The following is a 19814-nucleotide window of genomic DNA, read 5'->3' as shown; positions in this document are numbered from 1 at the left end:
GTCCAGAATCAGTATCTATGGGGAGATCCTGGAACTGATTGCTGAGCAACAGAAGATCAGAATGAGTCCTGATTTCCCTGTTTCTGTGGGTCACATTCCTCCACCTACCCTCCTCCTTTGTTGGTTGTGCCTCCATTAGTTGAGATTCCTTTCTCTCCTCCTCCTGTTGCCCCCTCAAGAGTGCTTCATGTGTTCTGTCCATGAACTCTTCACCTTCCTTTATAAAATGGAGTGTGGACAAGCATGCCTCAAGTCCCTGTATTCTCCTCCAGCAGGTCTACCAACTTACACTTGCTGCAAGTGTAATTACTGTTACCCTCAGGTAAGAATACAAGCATGCCACAGACCTTGCATGTTACTGCCTCAGCTCCCTCACTAACCATACTACTGTGATCCATTGATGAAGTTGTTCAGTTTCTTTCCTGCACTATTCTAATAGTTCCCCTGACAAACTGCCTCTCAAGGCTCCCTGCTTGATGAAGCAAAAACACTCAACACATAAAAATATAGAAACTTGTCAGCTGCTTACAGGGCCCCCAGGCCAGACCCCCTTCAGCTCACGCCTCTGGCGAGAAGAGCCTTATTAATGAACAGCTCTCAGTCCCACCCCTCATCAGCCAACAGCAGAGGGCAGAGCCAGCAATTAACCCCAGTCACACCAGCCCTCTTCACTCAGGAAACAGCAACTAAACAAAAGAACAAAGGGAACCACTCAGAAACCCCTCTCCAAGCACCCCCACCTACTCACTCTCACACACTACCCTCTCACACAAACCAACCTCAGCTGCAGCTCCCCAGCAGCTGAGAAAAAACAAAAACTTACACTGAACTCTTTAGAAACTCTGGGTCCTGCAGACTCTCAGCCCAGGGCCATGTCCGCACTGCGAGTTTGCGGCTCTGAATTCTGCGGGCTTTCCTTGCATGTTCCCACTTCAACTTACCCGAAGGATTCCGAGGACATCTCCAGAGCGCAATTTCGCCGTGTTAAGCGCATCCGCTTATACGGCGAATTAAAAAAATAACATGTCCTCCACACCCGGTGCCTGAAAGTGGGAACATGCAATGCGTGTTCGATCCACTTCCTGCTGCCAGCCCACTTCCTGCTGCCAGCCAACCCCCGCACTCCCCCCGCCTCCCTTACTAACGCTGGACCAATCGCCGTCCTTGCTTGGAGTGCTGACTGGGCATGCGTGGGAGCGTGCCGGTCTGGGCTTTTCAAAGGCAGCACGGCGAGAACAGAAATTTAAAGACGTATTGGATTCTTTTGTACTGGACGCGTGTAAATTGTGAGGTAAGTTTCTAGTGTGTTCACGGGGCAGGTGCCTCAGCTTCTGCCTCTGGTGAGAGGAGTCGTCTTAATGAACAGCTCTCAGTCTCACCGCTCAACAGCAGAGGGCAGAGCCAGCAATTAACCCCAGTCACACCAGCCCTCCTCACTCAGGAAACAGCAACTCTTTTGATACTCTGGGTCCTGCAGACTCTCAGCCCAGGTGCCTCAGCTTCTGCCTCTGGCAAGAGGAGCCTTCTTAGTGAGAGTGCTTTTTGAAGAAAGACTGGGCGTCCAGTCTGTAGCAAAGTTACACCCTTGTAAGTCCACTGAAGGATTGCCCTGTAAAAAATGTCATAAATAAGTAAACAAAAGAAGAGATCACCAGATCAAATGCTCAACTATGAATGGTGTTTATGGTATTTCACAAGGCAGGAACATCAGAAATGGTACACTGGTGCAAGAGATCTTTCTGGTATGCCAAAGAATATAATTTGTTATGAGAGGTTATTTCAGCATAGCCATTGTTTTCTTTCAGAATATTTCTTCCAATGTGTTGGAGGAGTCTGCCGTTTCTGATGATGTTCTGACTCCAGATGAAGATGGAGTATGCTCTGGAAGGTATTTCTCAGAGAATGGTATGGTGGGACTGCTAGAACAAGCCGCAGAGCTTTTCAGCACAGTGAGTAAAATTAGAAAGCCAATTCTTTCTTGGCATCTTGGCCATCTTCTGGTCACTAGGGGTGTGGAGGGGGGAGGTAGTTGTGAATTTCCTGCATTGTGCAGGGGGTTGGACTTGATGGCCCTGGTGGTCCCTTCCAACTCTATGATTCTATGATTCATGCCCATATTGATCTTTTTAAAATACATTTTAATTCTGCCTCTCCACTAGGGTTGCCAACCTCCAGGTGCTAGCAGGAGATCTCCTGCTAATTCAACTGATCTCCAGCCGATAGAGATCAGATCACCTGGAGAAAAATGGCCGCTTTGGCAATTGGACTCTATGGCATTGAAGTCCCTCCCCTCCCCAATCCCCACCCTCCTCAGGCTCCACCCCAAAAACCTCCCACCGATGGTGAAGAGGGACCTGGCAACCCTACTCTCTGCCTTGTTTGAGGTGACTTACAAGACCGTAACAGTTGCTCCCTGAGCCACTTTGTCATCTTAGTACAACAGAGTGCAGTTAGGATGACTGTGAAAGGTGACAGAGGAATTCACTAGGAACAGCATGGTTAGAGCTAAATTACACATTCCATCCGATTGTGTACATATTCTACCTCCCCACCCCTCAATAGCCTGCTTCTTTCTTGGCAAGAGTAAACATATGTCTAGAACCCTTGAGGTTTAAATGGTGGTGTGTGTGTGGGAGGGGGGGAGAACTGTAGCAGAAAAAATCAGGAGGTAAGTAAAGGTTAGACATACCTACCCTGCCACTTGTGAGCTAAAACTTGCCCTCTCTCAGTGCTCCTTTTCAGCACAGATATAGGCCACCTGGGTTTTCTTACACTTAATTTACATGTAATGTGTAGTTTCGACCTAATTAGATTACAGTTAAATTAGGATAGAAAAGGTCTTGCGTCAAGGCCTTCTCTAGTTAACATTGGGTCATTGGCTAAAACAAATTCTTTGCAAAGTGCAGATCTGCTTCGTTGTGCACAATGAGCATCGAGCTTGTCCTAAGAAGCCATAATGCTTTAAACACTGGAACACATGTGGTATGCCTGTCTGATAAATGATAAGGGATTTGACATTTTGGTTTTGAATTTGTTTCTTCTTTTTTTTGCAAGGGAGGACTGTGGGAAACTGTAAATGAAGTCTACAAGATTGTCATTCCTATCTTAGAAGCACATCGAGATTTCAGGAAGCTTTCTTCCACTCACAGTAAACTTCAAAAGGCCTTTGAAAGTGTCATTAATAAGGTACCCTTCAGCAGCTTCTGTCACAGGGCTACAGTGGTAGTTTCTGGATCATGACTGTCTATAGATAAGCTATTCTGCAAATGCACACAATTACTGCATTTCTGTTCCCTATTTTAAATTCCCATTTGGAATTTATGGTGTAACTTAGAAACTGGCTGTAATCCAGAGTCCTATGCAAGAATGGAACTTCCTTTTGCTTGCTGTACCAGATGGAAGGGCACTTTTCCTTACTAATGAGAGCCATATTTGTCCACACAGGGTGTGATTATCAGCTATCACTAAACTCTAAAGTCTATATGCTGCTACATGCACAAGCATGATTATCTGTTCTCATAGGTGTAAACTATGGAGGGGCTGAGGGGCTCGAGCCCCCCCATACTTGGCCGGGGGAGCTGAGCCCCCCCCCGGGCAACCAGTGCCCACATGAGAGGCTCAGTTACAATGGCAGCTGAAGCACAGTCCTGCCGTACCTTCCCGTTGTATCATATTACAATTTCCATGATTCCTTGGGGCTTTGTTCCTGTTTGCTAGTACGCATTTGTGTGTTTATTAAGAATTTATACATTGACTTAAAAGATCTGTTCCCATGGCCCAAACAAAGGATCTTGCCACTGAACTCTGAAGATTTGTTCTCACCCACAACTACTTCAGGTTTGTGAGAAGTTATACCTTCAAATCAGTGGCACAGTCGTGGGCACCTGCCTTTCTCCACAGTATGCCAACATTTTCATGGCGGATCTAGAACAGCATTTTCTGAACTCCTACCCATTGGCACCTCTCTTTTTCTTGAGAATCATTGATGACATTTTCTTTGTCTGGACTCATGGCAAAGAAGACCTCAAAAGATTTCACCAGGCTTTCAACAACTTCCACCCCACAGTCAATCTAACTATGAATTTTTCTGAACAATAAGCTTTCTGGACACCACAGTACGGATACATGAAGGACGCACAAGCACCACATTATATTGCAAACCGACAGATCAGCAAACACATCTACATGCCTCCAGGTACCACCCCAACCATATCAAACAGTCCATTGTCTATAGCCAAGCCCTATGCTACAGTCACATCTGCTCCAACCCCTCAGACAGAGATACTCATTTGAAAGAACTACAGCAAGCAATTTTGCATCTACAGTATCCTGCTGATATGGTAAAAAGATGATTGGAAAGGCCAGAATGGTACCCAGGCACAGCTTGCTACAAGACAAACCCAAAGAAAATGACAACAGAACACCGCTGGTGGTCACATACAGCTCACAACTCAAACCAGTCTAACATAGTATTATTAATGATCTACAACCAATTCTCTTCAGAGAAGAGAGTTTCTAATGTGAAGCAAAAGCCAGGCCGACAGTACTAAGATACTTCGAAAAGAACCTATGAATGGCTCTCTGATGATGTGGCAATGGGAAAAGCGTATTGTGACATCTGTTGCTTAGCAGCAAATGACATGAATGTTCCTCTTCCAAACACATCAAGAGACAAAACTGCAAATGAAACTTTTGTTCAAAATGGCTTCTCAAACTGGAAGAAGTCATTGTTTAGATTTCAGACCCATCAGAATTCTAACTTGCACTGTGCAGCTGTCCAAGCTCTAACCTCTGTTAAAGCAGGAGTAAATGTACAGAGCAAGTTTTCAGAAGGCCAGCAGAAGCAAATGCCCGATGCTGGAAAGGCACTGCTGATCATTTTAGCATCAGTAAGGCCTGTCAGGTAGCTTGCAATATGCAGCCATAACAAGGAAGAGTCAAACCTGAAACAGCTTTTGCTGCTACATGCTGCAGATGTTCCACAGCTGAAATCACAAGGGGTGCCTGCTCTGGGGAAGCCGCGTCGTTACCCCGCTCAAACTTCGCACGAGGGTCCTGGAGGCACTACATGCCAGCCACCCGGGAATCGTCCGAATGAAGGCGCTAGCGCGAAGCTACGTCTGGTGGCTGGGCATTGACACCACTGTGGAAGAGTGGATGAGCCGTTGCCGGCCCTGCCAGGAGTCCCGCCCCGAGATGCCACGTGCTCCAGTCCAGCGATGGGAGTCAACACACACACCCTGGTCCCGCGTCCACATTGACTTCACGGGGCCATTCCAGAGTAAGACATTTCTAGTCGTTGTGGACTCTTACTCCAAATGGCTAGAAGTCGTGGCCGTGGCATCCATGACTTTGCGGATCGTCATCCGGGAGCTGCGCCGGCTCCTTGCAACCCATGGCTTGCCCAGTTTACGTCTGCCGAGTTCCAAGACTTCATGGCAAAGAACTTGATCCGCCATGTGACCTCGGCGCCTTTCCACCCCTCCACCAACGGCCAGGCAGAGCAAATGGTCCGGACGACCAAAGACACGTTGCGGCGCATCGTCCATGGGGACTGGGACTTGCGGCTGGCAAATTTCCTGCTGACGCAGCACATCACCCCCCACTCCACAACGGGCCGAAGTCCCGCAGAACTCTTAATGGGTCGCCGGCCGAAAGGACTGCTCGACCGCCTGCACCCTGATCTGGCGCTGGAGAAACCCTGCAAGCTCTGCCCCGAGGACTGTAGAACAGGAAGACCCGGTCTACGCCCAGAACTACGGCGCGGGCCCGGCCTGGATCCCAGCCACGGTCCAGGACGCAACTGGCCCGGTTTCCTACAGGGTTGCCACTCCAGATGGGCGAGTCTTGCGCGGCACATCGATCAACTGCGCCGCTGCCCAGCAGACTTGCCCGACCGTGTCACCGCGACAGAGCCTCCACAGTTCCCCAGCGCCGCAGAACAAGCGATTGTCAAGACGATGGAGCCTGCACTCCCTGCTTGTCCGCCACCGGCCAGCGAGACCACCCTGCCCGGAGACGGAACGGACGAAGACTCTGCCACCGCGAGCAACGACAGCTCAGCAACCGCTGAACAACCGGCAACCCCCGTTCCAGCGCCACGCCATTCCCAGCGCACATGATCGCGGCCAAGTCACCTCAAGGACTATGTGTGCTCATGTATTGTTCGGACTTAGGGGGGAAGGGTGTTATGTATGTAGATAGTTAGGCAGGTAAGCAGGGGAAAACCTAGGAGCTTGAGTCCCCGACGAAGGATCCTAAACCTGCACGCGCCATTGGCCCTAAGCCGGCACACGCCATTGGCCCTAAGCTGGCACGCACCAAGAGGGTCTGCAGTGCTCAATGGCGGTGAAGGGGGATCTGAGGGAGGAGCACTCCTCCCACCTCTGTCATGTGCCCGTTTGGGCAGGAAATGTTGGTGCGAGATGGAGGGGAGGGGGAGCACTCTGAGTGCTTTGAATCTTCTGGAAAGCTCATTAGTCTTCTCTGTGGCTGACCTGCACAGTCCCATGTATGCCTGCACAGAAGACCACCCGATAAACAACAGTTACAGGGAAATGCAACCCTGTTTTCATTCATAGCAACCACACAGTGATTTGAGCGTTAATCATGTCTGCCACTTCTCTGCATTTCCAGATTCCTACAGGAGGATGGTGACATTTGGCTCACTATATCACTTAGGTATAAAGATAATTTACAGTGCAGTCCTAGGCAAAATCACACCCTCTAAATCCTGTTTAGGATTGCACTGTTGCCATTGTGCTATATCAGCTTTCAGTTTTAAATTCATAGCACAGACCTGTGTCTGTGTTTAGCTTGATGCTGGAACTTTTCACCCCTTAGCCTCACTGCACTGACGCCCCGGGACCACACAGACCTACCTCCCACAGCTGGGGACACCCTGGCCACTACCAGCTCCACCACCGCTCCCGCCTTTCTCATGGGGACCACTGACTCCCCCCCCCACTGGCCCCACAATCTCAGGGGCCCACTGCAACCCCGGCCCACTGCCAGCAACCCCCAGGAAGCACGAGTTGCTGGGCAGCCCCACGGGACCATGGCTGAGAGGCTGGGCTGCAGTAAACAAGGGCCTTACAGAGGATTGGAAGGCTCCAATTAGCAAGGAGAGAGAGAGAGAAGCAGGGGAGAGGAGCCTGGACAAGCTGGGCTGACAGGCAAGCCTAGCTCACCATGGGAACGGGGGTGCATGGGAACGGGGTGCGGATGCAGAGGGGAATGTAAACAGGGAGACGGAGAGCACCTGGGTGGGGAGCAGAGCTAGAGGGAATTAGTCGGAACACCTGGAGGAAAAGGGGAGGGAAGGATAAAAGGGAGAGAAAAAGACCAGCCTGGAAGGAGAGGGGTGTGTGGACTGACCCTGAGCTCCTCACACTGAGAGAGAAGGAGAGGAGATGGTGAAGGGCAGCACACTGAGGACAGGGAGTAGCCAGAGCATGGCTCTAAGCTCCCAATCTGATTCTGAGGCTGGTGGAAGGAGCAGCAAAGAGACCCACAGGGACCAGACAAGGGAGGCCAGACCTGACATCTGGGACATAGAAATGTGCTGAGTACAAATGTTATTTCAAAGACCTTGTAGTTTTCCAAAAACAAATGTGTTGTCGTTGCTAATGCCAATTTTGGCATCAGTGCCACATGCAGTGAAACCAGATTTTTCCATTTTCCATTGATTTAAGTAGATTTTACTTTCAGGATTATATGCACTAGCCAAAGCAAAATCAATGTAGCATGCATTCTATGGTGGGAATAAAACTGAAATATTCTGAAATAATGGACAACCCACACAATTAAGACTATCCAGTATAATTTACTGCGAAGTTCTTTGAAAGTGCTATCAGGGAGGGTGGGTTAGAAATACAATAAATAAATAAATAAATAAATAAATAAATAAATAATACTGTTTAATTAACAATTTAATCCTGTGCAGAGTCATTCCACTTTAAATGTGTTAGTGGGCTTAGACTGGAGTAACTGTACTTAGAATTGCACTCACCTACTAAGACATAGCTACAGGTGAAAAACAGCTGTTCTATTAATAATGCAAATAATCACACAGATTTTTAATTGTATTACTACACACAATGAGTATATTTTAAAGGGAAGAAAAATAATTTCATATTTATCAATCAGGGTCAGAAGAGAATGTTTGGCACTTACTTCCGTGTTGGCTTTTATGGAGCTAAATTTGGAGATTTAGATGAACAGGAATTTGTATACAAAGAACCTGCCATTACTAAACTTCCTGAGATTTCTCACAGGTTGGAGGTAAGTGATTACATTTCCATTATAAACACCAATAAATGAAGGAGTATAATTTTGATCCTAAACCTTTCCATGGAAGAATTTGGTCAACAAGAGATCCCACTTGAATTTGACCATAGACACTTGTGTAACAAGCTTGGGGTGGGGGAATAGTTTGCTGGTCAGATCAAATCTTGTTTTGAAAGGATCAGCAAACCACCTGTCAGAATCCCTGCTACAGAGAGAATGTCACAGAAAGTTTTCAGTATTACAGTCCACCTTTCTTCTGTTATAGAACTGAAGACAGTGCATGTGAAATTCATAGGAGGTTTCCCAGCCAAGCTTGGATCATGTGCCTCCAGCCCTCTGGGCCCACTAAAATTTTACACAGATATGAAGTCTACAATTCAATGCTCATCGAGTTCAGAGTAGATCTTGTTGAACTCTGTGGGACCTACTTCTGAGTAAACATGCGTAAAACTTGGCTGGAAAGACTGAAATTTATCTAGATAGTATCCTTCATTCCATGGCTGCATTTATATCACCTGACTCAGGGGGTTACCGCCCTTTGTATTCCCAGCGATGTATTAAGAGTTTGAAAATGTTATAAAAAACGGCGCTTTAAAAGGGTTTTTTGATACTGCGGCTTATAAATGGTTGGAAAACGTCTTCACAGCTAAAGGGGCCAAACAAAGTAAGAACAGTATTTTTTATAACGTTTTCAAACTCTTAATACAATTGGTTCTTGTAGGTTATCCGGGCTGTGTAACCGTGGTCTTGGAATTTTCTTTCCTGACGTTTTGCCAGCAGCTGTGGCAGGCATCTTCAGAGTAGTAACACTGAAGGACAGTGTCTCTCAGTGACACTGAGAGACACTGTCCTTCAGTGTTACTACTCTGAAGATGCCTGCCACAGCTGCTGGCGAAACGTCAGGAAAGAAAATTCCAAGACCACGGTTACACAGCCCGGATAACCTACAAGAACCAATGAACTCTGACCGTGAAAGCCTTCGACAATATCTTAATACAATGGTGGGAATACATAGAAAGTGCGAACAGTATTTTTTAAAACGTTTTCAGACTCTTAATACATCGCTGGGAATACAAGTGCGGTAACCCCCTCAGAATATTTTTTTTAAAAAAAAACTTGTAAAACTCTTGTACATAAACACTGTTTTCTTTTCAGGGTTTTTACGGTCAGTGCTTTGGGGAGGACTGTGTTGTAGTGATTAAAGACTCTACTCCTGTAGACAAGAACAAACTAGATCCTAATAAGGTATGGTAGACATGTTCTCAATACCATGGACTTTGGGGTGCTGTAACCACATCTCTAGTACTACCACCAAAAAAACCCAAGCCTGAAACTGCAACAATTTTACACATTTGGAAAACTATATAATGGAGTTTATAAAGATTTCATTTGACTAGTTTAAATTAGAGGAATTAACAGGAAAATTCCTCACTCTTACATATGTATCTTGAATGGATTCAATAATGTTTTCACCATAGGCATATGACTGACACCCACACTGAATGTAAGTCAAGTTCAGTTCTGCCCCATTGAGGGAAGGCAGCATGCTGAAATCTGATTCTCACAGGCACTTCATCACCATTCAAGGCAACCATGAGAAGTTGCTACCACACACTGCGGATTTGGCTTTTAGTTCGTTGCAGTTAATTTATGGGTGGTATTGGGGGGTATATTGCTGGCTAATCATTGGCTGCTGTGGATGGAAGATATCATGGGCTAAATGAAATCCACCACTATCTCAGCTGAGAAGGCAGTAAGAAACAGGCCTTGTCTTTGTTGGACCAAGACTTTTAACCAGTGGGGGTAAGAAGGTAAGAGCTAGAAAAATAAAAGGGAGATTAAACAAACTGAAACATTATCACGAAAGCCCTGGGGGGATTTTGTTGTGTGATGTATACAGTTTACTGGAACTAATAATGCCTATATAGCTTTGTAGGAGTTAGCTGTACATTTTGCTGCTGATGTGGCAATCAGCTCTGCTCTGCTTGTATAGAAAAAAAGAAAACTCCCTCCCCTCAGCAGCTGTCCCCGCAAGCAAAGGCCGTTCTCTTGTTACTTTTGGCAGGGTTTCACCCTCCCTTCCTAGTATTTATCTCAAGCAGCTGATCTTCCTTATCTCTCTCCTGATAAACACTGGAAACTTTAAAAAACAAACCAAACAAACCTGGGCAGGAACTGCTTCTGTGAAGGTAACTCTCTAGAGTCCCCTGTTTTATTGACAGGAAGAAGTAAGGGTAAGCTTACCTCGAGCCCCTTCCATGCCTGTGGGAGTATTTTGTGGTTGGAGCCTGAAGACCCCAGCAGCATGTCACATAAGCAATATAACATTTAGCCAGGCTCCCAGGCTCAAGTCCTATTTTACACTTACTGCTTGCCACTGAGAGTTCACTCACCATTGTCCATTTTCCTTCCTCCACAGGCCTATATACAGATTACCTTTGTGGAACCCTACTTTGATGAATATGAGATGAAAGACCGAGTGACTCACTTTGAAAAGAACTTCAATCTCCGGCGATTTATGTACACAACCCCTTTCACTCAGGATGGACGCCCACGAGGAGAACTGAGTGAGCAGTACAAGAGGAAGACCATTTTGACCACAATGCATGCTTTTCCCTATATCAAAACGAGAATCAATGTTATTCAAAAGGAAGAGGTAATGAATGCTTTTAAAGGGATGAAACTAAATATAAATATATGGTTGTCATACAGTAGTCAAAAGGATCACCACAGAAGTTATTAGATGGACCCAAACGTATGATTTGGGCCCACCTAATAAGTCAGGGCCTAGCACTCTTTCAGTTGATAGGTCAGTAATCTCTAATACTAACTGTCTGGGCATCCTGAACTGGTTGTCCTTGCTAGTAGGCACTCACCTCCCTCCTTTCTCCCTTCCAGTTTTGTTTCTGTTACATTTGTAACAGAATTGAGCAGGTGCAGAGGAGAGCAGCAAGGATGACAGGGGCCTGGAGACCGAGCCCTATGAGGAAAGGCTGAGGGTGTCGGGAATGTTTAGTCTGGAGAAGAAGAGGTTGAGGGGGGGGGGATGATGGCTCTCTTTAAGTATTTGAAGGGCTGCCACTTAGAGGAGGGCAGGGAGTTGTTCCTGTTGGCAACAGAGAATAGGACTCACAATAATGGGTTTAAATTGAGGGCAGAAAGGCTGGAGGGACTACTAATTAAATTTGCAGATTACACCAAATTGTGGGAGGAGCAGCAAACACACCAGAAGACAGAGAGAGAATTCAATGAGATCTGAACACACTGGAAAAGTAGGTGGATGTGAGCAAGATGCAATTCAGCTGAGTTCTACACCTGGGTAACAAAAATGAGGGATGTGCATACTGGATAGGGAATACATTTCTGGGCAGCAGCGTGTGTGAACAAGATCTTGGGGTACGGGTGGACCTAAATTTAAATATGAGCAGCCAGTGTGATGCAGCGACAAAAAAAGCTAATGTGATCTTGAGGTGCATTAACATCCAAATTGCAAGATGTCATAGTTCCACTGTACACTGCATTGGTTAGGCTGCGCCTGGAGTATCTTGTGCAGTTCTGGAGGCCTCAATTAAAAAAAGATGTGGACAGAATCGACCAGGTACAGAGGAGAGCAATGAGAATGATCAGGGGCCTGGAGACAAAGCCCTATGAGGAAAGGCTGAGGGAGTTGGGAATGTTTAGTCTAGAGACGAGGAAGTTGAGGATAGGACTCACAATAATGGGTTTAAATTGTGAGCGGAAAGATATCACCTGGATATTAGGAAAAAGTTTTTTACAGTAAGAGTTGTTTGACAGTGGAATCAGCTACCTAGGAAGGTGGTGAGCTCCCCCTCACTGGTAGTCTTTAAGCAGAGGCTGGATAAACACTTGTCAGGGATGCTCTAGGCTGATCCTGCATTGAGCAGGGGGTTGGACTAGATGGCCTGTATGGCCCCTTCCCACTCTATGATTCCATGATTGTATGTGGGAAGCGATAAATTACATCATTTCTGCCTAGGAAGCATGTGCATCCAGTTCTGGATCTAAAGGCAGAGGATAGCAGAAATGAAGGCCTCGATTGTCTTCTTTTGCCAGCTGTTCTTTGCCAGCTTCTCTTTGTGTTTTCACTGTGAAGGGGTTAGGACAGACCTGTTGTCTTTCTGTGGTTTCAGTTTGTTTTGATGCCAATTGAAGTGGCTATTGAAGACATGCAAAAGAAAACCCAGGAACTAGCTGTGGCCACCAGCCAGGTGCCTCCTGATGCCAAAATGCTCCAGATGGTGCTTCAAGGTTCTGTTGGAGCAACAGTAAATCAGGTATTCAGGGAGGGTGAAGTGACAAAAGTATTGCCTCTCTAGGGCAGTGGGTTATAAGTCTAAGTCTAAAATAAAATAAATTTTCTCCTTCTCTGCTTCCTTCTATTTAGTCATTTTAACACCCTGGGCAGGATAAGAAATTGGTGCATGCACTCACACACACAAACACACTTGATTCAGTCATGTACCTCCTCACTCTTCTCATCCCAGTGACTTCCAGATCCAAAAAGATTACCAATCAGTCTCATCAGCCCACTGACCTTTGTTGCATAGCATCCCTTCCCATTTTGGTGACCCTTGGCCTATAGGTTTCAAAAGGCTGGTGCTGTTTATCCAGTAACGTCTGACTCTGAGTATGGTCATACAGACTTCGTGCTTGTTTTTTCCTGTTGTCTCTGGAATTCTGTGTCTGTTGCAATTCTCCATCTTCCCTGTGTTTGACAAGAGTAATTGTATTCTATTTGTTGAGCTTTGCTTTGTTATTGTAGTTGTTAAGCTAGAGAAGATGTCCAATCGTATTGTTAAGGTTTTCCTACTTCTCTGAGTGGTGATATGTGTTAAGGGTAGCACTTGCACAGATTGAAACCACTAGAGATTTGCTATTTTTTTTAGTTTACAAATGTACAAGTAGAGCACAAATGAAGGTCAAGATATTATCCTACAGCAAAGCAAATTCATTAGCCCACATCAGATCCCAGAGGAACACATCCTGTGCTCCCAGCAAGCTGCAGGCAATTTACAACAGTCTCTGTCTGCTTCTCTGTCTGCCTCTTCCAAAATCTAAACTGCTGTCTTTTCACACACAGACATATATCTGCACCTTCCCTTCACCTGGAGTGATACTTCTTCCAGTCCTTGCTAGGTGCTTGGACAGAACAATTTCCCAAAGCCCAATAAGAAACATTACCATTCTTTTGAGAGCCAGTGTGGTATAGTGGTTAAGAGCGGTGGTTTGGAGTGGTGGACTCTGATCTGGTGAACTGGATTTGTTTCCCCACTCCTGGGTGACCTTGGGCTAGTCACACTCTCTCAGCCCCACCTACCTTACAGGGTGTCTGTTGTGGGGAGGGGAAGGGAAGGAGATTGTAAGCCGGTTTGATTCTTCCTTAAGTGGTAGAGAAAGTCGGCATATAAAAACCAACTCTTCTTCTTCTTCTTTGACACAGACTCTGGCTCCTCACAGGCATGCCCATTTAGGCCAAGCTTGTAGGACTGGTTCACAAGAACCAAGCTTGCCTCATCATTGCCATCTTTCTTTACTGTTTCTTTGTACTCAGTGTAATACAATATTATGTCATTTTCATAAGGGGCCACTAGAGGTAGCCCAAGTGTTCCTGGCTGAAATTCCAGCAGATCCAAAACTTTATCGACATCACAACAAGCTGAGGTTATGCTTCAAAGAGTTCATAATGAGGTAAGCAAAGGGAGGAACACACACCTCTCTTTTAAAACTGACTCTGAGCCCTTGGATAGTGTCTGTACTGGCACTCTTTTATGGGGGGGGGGGGTTACCAGACAAGAAGTTGATATGTACCAAGTGTTTTGTTTTGTTTGTTTTTCCCTTTTAAACAGTGGGTGTGTGGGATCCAAATTCAGATTGGGATTTTGTTACAAGGAGAGGGGGGGGGGTAGATTACACCTTTTCTACCATACCATTTTCCTGACCCGAAAACAGCCCATGGTGCTGGTATTTGCCATGTTCAACAAAACTTACAGGCCCCAGATGCCTTTCCAGAAGACTGTTTCAGGTAGGGAAAATGGCATTTAAGGAAGAGTTAAACCCCCTGTCCCAGTACCATAATGCCAGTCTGAATGTGGATCCCACCTGTCAACTTGGGAGCACCATACATGGAACTCCCAGAGACTCATCTGGTTTGGCCCTAAACTAGCTTAGTAGCAGATGTGCAACCATGGCCAATGTGCAACCATGGCCAACTCTACAGAGAGGCCAGTTTCCTCAGGCGGCAGATTTGTGGGGCAGTCTTCACCCCTAACGCCATCATCAACTTATGAGACGCAAGTGTTTGGGAAGCTCAAGTTCTTGCCATGCTAGGAAACCAGAAGGGGAAGAGCATTTTAACTGTTCTGGCTCTTGATGAAGAACAGTGTGATAGCAGGAAGTGAGAGGCAGCAGGAAAATGAGAAAGTGGTGAGAGGAATTGGGAGGTGGCAGGCAGCTGGTGATGGCCACATTTTTGAGTTGCTGCTGTGTGCAACCATTTAGCGCTTTCCCAAGTAACATCAATACCGAGGGCCAAACTACATGTTATGTTTTTTGATGCTGGGTCCAGGTTCCTCAACTCCATTTGTCTGCAGTCATACAACAGTTGCAAGGAAAGCATTTCTAAAGTCCCCAGAAGCCCACTTGGGCTTGAGACAATGGCAAGGCCAGAGGAGGAGGGGCTGCTGCCTCCCTCCCAAATACCGTTTTCCTGAGCTAAAATGGCAAGGGGAAGAGTCATTTGCTCATCTTTGGAGCTGCACTTGGAGTATTCTGTGCACCCAAAGCTCCAAAGATGGGCAAATTACTCCCCCGCATGGATGTTTCAGCTCGAGAAAATAGCGGGGGGGGGGGGGGCTGCTAAGTTTGGCCCTAAAAAGTGCCTTTTTACCATCTTTCCTCTTTCTCCTGCTTCATAATGTTTTTTAAAACTAGTCTTCCAAGTTGAAATCACTGTTACTTACAGCAATAGCAATAGTTAGACATTTCTTTGCCCTCTCGATGACATGTTCAAAGATGTGCTGCATCTTTACATGCATGCAGTTTGGCAGACTTTATCAAATTGCATTATTTTGGGAACAGGTGTGGAGAGGCTGTGGAGAAAAACAAGTGCCTGATTACTGCCGACCAACGGGAATATCAGCTTGAACTGAAAAAAAACTATAATAAGTTGAAAGAGAACCTCAGACCAATGATTGAGAGGAAAATTCCAGAGCTGTATAAACCCATTGTGAAAGTGAACAGTATGACAAGGTATTACAATTACTTTTCTACAATTTCCAAAGCACCATCAATATGTTTCAGCATATCTTTTAAATTAGAGTATGTAAGTCACTTGTATTGCAACAGAGTTTTATTTTCTAAGCCCATTGACTGCAGGGGACTTAGAAGGGTATAACAGTGTTTAGGATTGTACTGTCAGATCTTTAGAGTTGAATACTCAATTTTATCTGCTTTGGTGTAAAATCAAGAGGTCACTTGTCCAATGAATATATCCGAGATTGTCACAAACCTCTAGTACAGTCATTGTGCTAAAAAAAATCCAGGACAGCATGGAAGCCATGCTATTCCTGATTAAAGGGTAGAAGTGATAGCACATTCATTTCTCCTGCTACCTCCTGGACCAGAACATAGAATGGTGACAGAGCAGACATGGAACCAAGCTTCTACATTACAAATCACAGGAAATATCTTTTATTCATTTTTAATTAGACAAATCTCTTTGTTGTTCCACGTTAGGGACAGATAAGGGCCTTGAGCTTCATGGTTCTTCAGGGCAAAATACAGAAAGGCAGATTTTTGCTCCAGCTTAAAAATTCCATGTGTATTTTATTGCACCAGCGAGCAGGCTTTCTTATTGACTACATTAAATGTTTAATATTTTAGTTTATATGCTCTGGATGTCACCTAGGATGCTGTCTGTATAGAAGAGAATGGACATTCATATGAAATGTACATTCATATTCAATAGAGATTATATACTCATATATATTAAATAATATGTTATGTAATAATAATCTGGAAATTATGTATTGAAGAGTTAACCAAAGAAAAATACCATAACCATTTCCCCCCTCTATCCAGCTCTCACGTTGTGTCAGGAAAGAAAGGCCAATTCTTTCTTTTTTTAACTATTGCAATAACAAAAAGACTCAACATTTTATATTAAATTATGTTCTGGAGAAAATTAAATCCTTTGTATTCTCATGTTTCTTGTTCTTGATTTTTCATTTCAGGGGTTCTTTCCGTAGCTCTAGTTTTAGGAAATATGAAAATCTGCTTCCACAGAATACTTAAGTGGCCCCATAAGAGTCAACTAAATTGTTGCAGTGGATCCAGTATACCAACAAGAAACTTTTCCCAGAATTCCACGTGACTACATCCTGTACAAGACTCAAGAAAAAAGTTCAGGTTTCAAGAAACACATCCTCTAAGGAAATAGGAAACATATCTGAAAAAATGTATTTGGATTTTTGCATTCATAGAGAAAATACTTCCCATATGTACCGGTTTGTTTAATCCTGAAACCTCTACTGTTGAACTTTGATCATATACATTTCATGGAAGTATTCCTGAATTAATTGGAAGAACTGTCTGCCCAATCATGGATTTGTATCAATGCTACATGAGCACATTGTCCAAGCCACAGATATGAAAGTTTACTAGACTTAAAAACAAAGAACATGATCCAGACAAAGTTCAGCATTTCTATGGGACATTTAAGAACATGTGTAACTCTGTCTTAAATAAAATAGTTTGAGTGCTTAGAGAGGAATAATCCTATCTCTTGATGAGAGCCATTAAAATGAACCTGATAAGAGCTTTTCTCATGGAAGTTCATGAAGACATCCTCAAACACAGAGGATTAATTTACATAAGGATAAAAAAGCAATGCATACTATTTATGCAAACTTGGGTATAGATAGGCATCTAAGTAAAATGGAGGCTACACAACTGAGAAATTAAAATATAAACTAGCCTTTGACCAGTGAAGCTGTTATTTCTTCTTAGAGACTACAGGGATTCATTTTAGTTGGAATGTTTTTATTTTTATTACTATTTTAAGATTGTGTTATATTTTCCTAACTTTTACTTCTTGAAATATGGGGTTATATCCTGACAGCCTGACTTTCAATTTTGTCAATTGATTGGTTCTATTCAGCCCGATTCTGTTGAAAGGCAATCACAGTGGTTATCAATAGGCATATCTGTAAATATAGTGATACATAGTAATGGGAAATGTCCAAGTTGGGGAAAGGGGAGCATAAGGGTCCAGTGGAAAGTAAAGTACTTGATGGGTAGTTTTTTTATACAAAAAGGACTAAAATAATTCTAGGACATTTTTAAATAAAAATGCTATATTAATAGAAGAGACCTGTTTTATTTCTTTTCTTTTTAAAAAATATACAACAGCAGAAGAATTGAAAAACAGAAAACCATACTCATCAGTAGACTACACTATTAGTATCGTCTATCTTGCTTGATTTCCTTTTACATATTTATCCGCCTCCCTGTCGCTGAACTCCATTTCCTCCTGGCTCAGCACAATGAGATGGATGCCTGGATTGTGGGGTGCTGGGGTTGCAGAAAAGCATCCCACCTGGGGAGATGGGTGACCACAGTGGCAGAGGGCCCCTATTTCCCTGGGCCTGGGGCTGGTTCCTGGCTTCCTAGGGCACTGGCTGTCCCACCAACCCTTCAGGTCTTTTTGTTAATGGCATCACTACAGCATCCCCACTTTGAGAGTTGCCTGCAGGTAGAAGGGCAGATTTCAGCAGGTGATGGGGGTGGGGGAGGATGGGAGCAGTAAGGGGCGTGCCCCTCCAGGGCTTGATGCCGCAGCCACCCACTAACATGGGTGGTATCACCGCCCCGCATGATGCCCTCAGCTCCAGGCAGGCCCTACCCCATTTGCCACTTGTGAGGGACACCCTGAGCCATGAGGGCCTGCACACATTTCCGACCCAGGCCAAACAAATCATTCCAGTGCTTCAGGATGGATATCTCCATTTGGGTAGGAGGTCCCAGGGCAGAGACCTGCTCCACTGCAATGTACCAGAAGGCACGGTGGCCTAGCTGGTCCTGGCAGTGGCAAGGGCAATGCTGGAATACTCCACCTCCAACCTATACAGCAGCAGCTTCTCAGCCTTAATCCAATTTGGCTGGTGGTGGCCATTGCTGCTGCCAAATGCTAGGGCAGCCATGCCACCCACACACAAGGCAATGTGAAAGCACTATGGGAAGCTTCAGAATCCTGGGTCTCACCCCCACCTTCCTCTGCTCCCAATATGGACACCAAGCATGAGAAAGAGGCCACGCAGACAGAGAACTCAGCTGTGGGGGAAGGGGGTAGGTAAAGGGAGGCATGGGGGGGCTGGGCCACAGGAGCCCAAGGTCCTGTGACTGTAATATTCACAGCCCCTCTCTTCATAGGCATTGACCTGGCTGCCCTGGGATGGTGCCCCCTTCTGCCTCTCCCTCCTCTGCCAGGGGTCTGACTCATTCACCTACTGCCATGTATATTTCGGTGGCACAGCAATGGTGGAGAAGGCCCCATTTGCAGGCATACTGGACACACATCAGGGCATTGCAACTCTGACAGCAGCTGTCGGGATCACTTCTGCCTGGACAGGGTGGCCATTCAAGCCCTATGTGAGGAGCCGGGCCCAGCTCTCAAGGGCCAGGTGCCTGCCCCCTGAGCCATTCCTGTCCTGCTGAAGATCCTGCTCTCCCTCAGATTCCTGGTCATAGGATCCTTCCAAGGGGACATGGCAGAAGTCCTAGAGATGTCCCAGTCATCAGCAAGGCCCTGCATGCATAGCTTTCTGGATGCTATGCTGGGCCACCTTCAGGAGCATGTGTACTTCCCAATGAAAGATGCAGAACTGGCACCCATCCAGACAGGGTTCGCTGCAGTCACGGGCTTTCCAAAGGTTGTGGTTGCTGCTTTTGACGACACCCATATTGCCCTCCGGGAGGAGCCACAGGTATACCAAAACCGCCATCGCTTCTACAGCTTCAATGTCCAGGCTACCTGTGACCATCAGAACATTTTCACAGAACTCCTGGCCAAGTTTCTGGGCAGCGTCCATGATTCACAGATCCTTGTGGCATCAAGCCTCAACCACGTGTTGGCCTCCTGGCCAGACAGCAAAGGGTGGCTGTTGGGTCAATCTGGGCTGGGGGGTGGCAGGGGCCCTCAGTCCTGTCAGATGTCATTCCATACATGCCAGGTGACCATGTATGTCCCCTCCTCCCTTATTTGCTGGCTCCATACCCTGAAGACAAGCTGCCTGACCACACAGCCTACATCCAAGCCCACCACTGGACCCACATGGTCATCAAGCAGGCATTCGGCCAGCGGTTCTGTTGCCTCCACCTTACGGGAAGGCACAGGGCCATGCAGCCCCTAACAGTCACTGTTTGCCATTTGTGCCATGCTTCGCAACATGGCCATCTGGCAATAGTTGCCAGAACCCCACATTGGGGGGAGGGGTCGGATGGTTCCT

General features: G+C 45.8%; 1 protein-coding gene across 2 annotated transcripts in view; it reads left to right on the top strand.

The window, feature by feature from the left end:
- The window catches only part of DOCK8 (dedicator of cytokinesis 8), a 154827-nt gene extending 138182 nt beyond the window's left edge, over window positions 1-16645 (top strand). For both annotated transcript variants that reach the window (XM_056847983.1, XM_056847982.1), the window contains exons 39-47: window positions 1806-1949; window positions 3055-3186; window positions 8149-8283; window positions 9445-9534; window positions 10709-10945; window positions 12441-12584; window positions 13892-13998; window positions 15388-15558; window positions 16542-16645. In XM_056847983.1, the coding sequence (XP_056703961.1) occupies window positions 1806-1949; window positions 3055-3186; window positions 8149-8283; window positions 9445-9534; window positions 10709-10945; window positions 12441-12584; window positions 13892-13998; window positions 15388-15558; window positions 16542-16602 (1221 nt within the window). In that variant the 3' untranslated portion in view covers window positions 16603-16645. The remainder of the gene's footprint in view (window positions 1-1805; window positions 1950-3054; window positions 3187-8148; window positions 8284-9444; window positions 9535-10708; window positions 10946-12440; window positions 12585-13891; window positions 13999-15387; window positions 15559-16541) is intronic.
- The last annotated feature ends 3169 nt before the right edge of the window (window positions 16646-19814 follow it).

Source organism: Euleptes europaea, chromosome 4 (assembly GCF_029931775.1).
Source record: "Euleptes europaea isolate rEulEur1 chromosome 4, rEulEur1.hap1, whole genome shotgun sequence".
NCBI classification, from domain to species: domain Eukaryota; kingdom Metazoa; phylum Chordata; class Lepidosauria; order Squamata; family Sphaerodactylidae; genus Euleptes; species Euleptes europaea.
The sequence above is the reverse complement of the archived record's forward strand: the minus strand, read 5'-3'. Positions and strand labels throughout refer to the sequence as shown.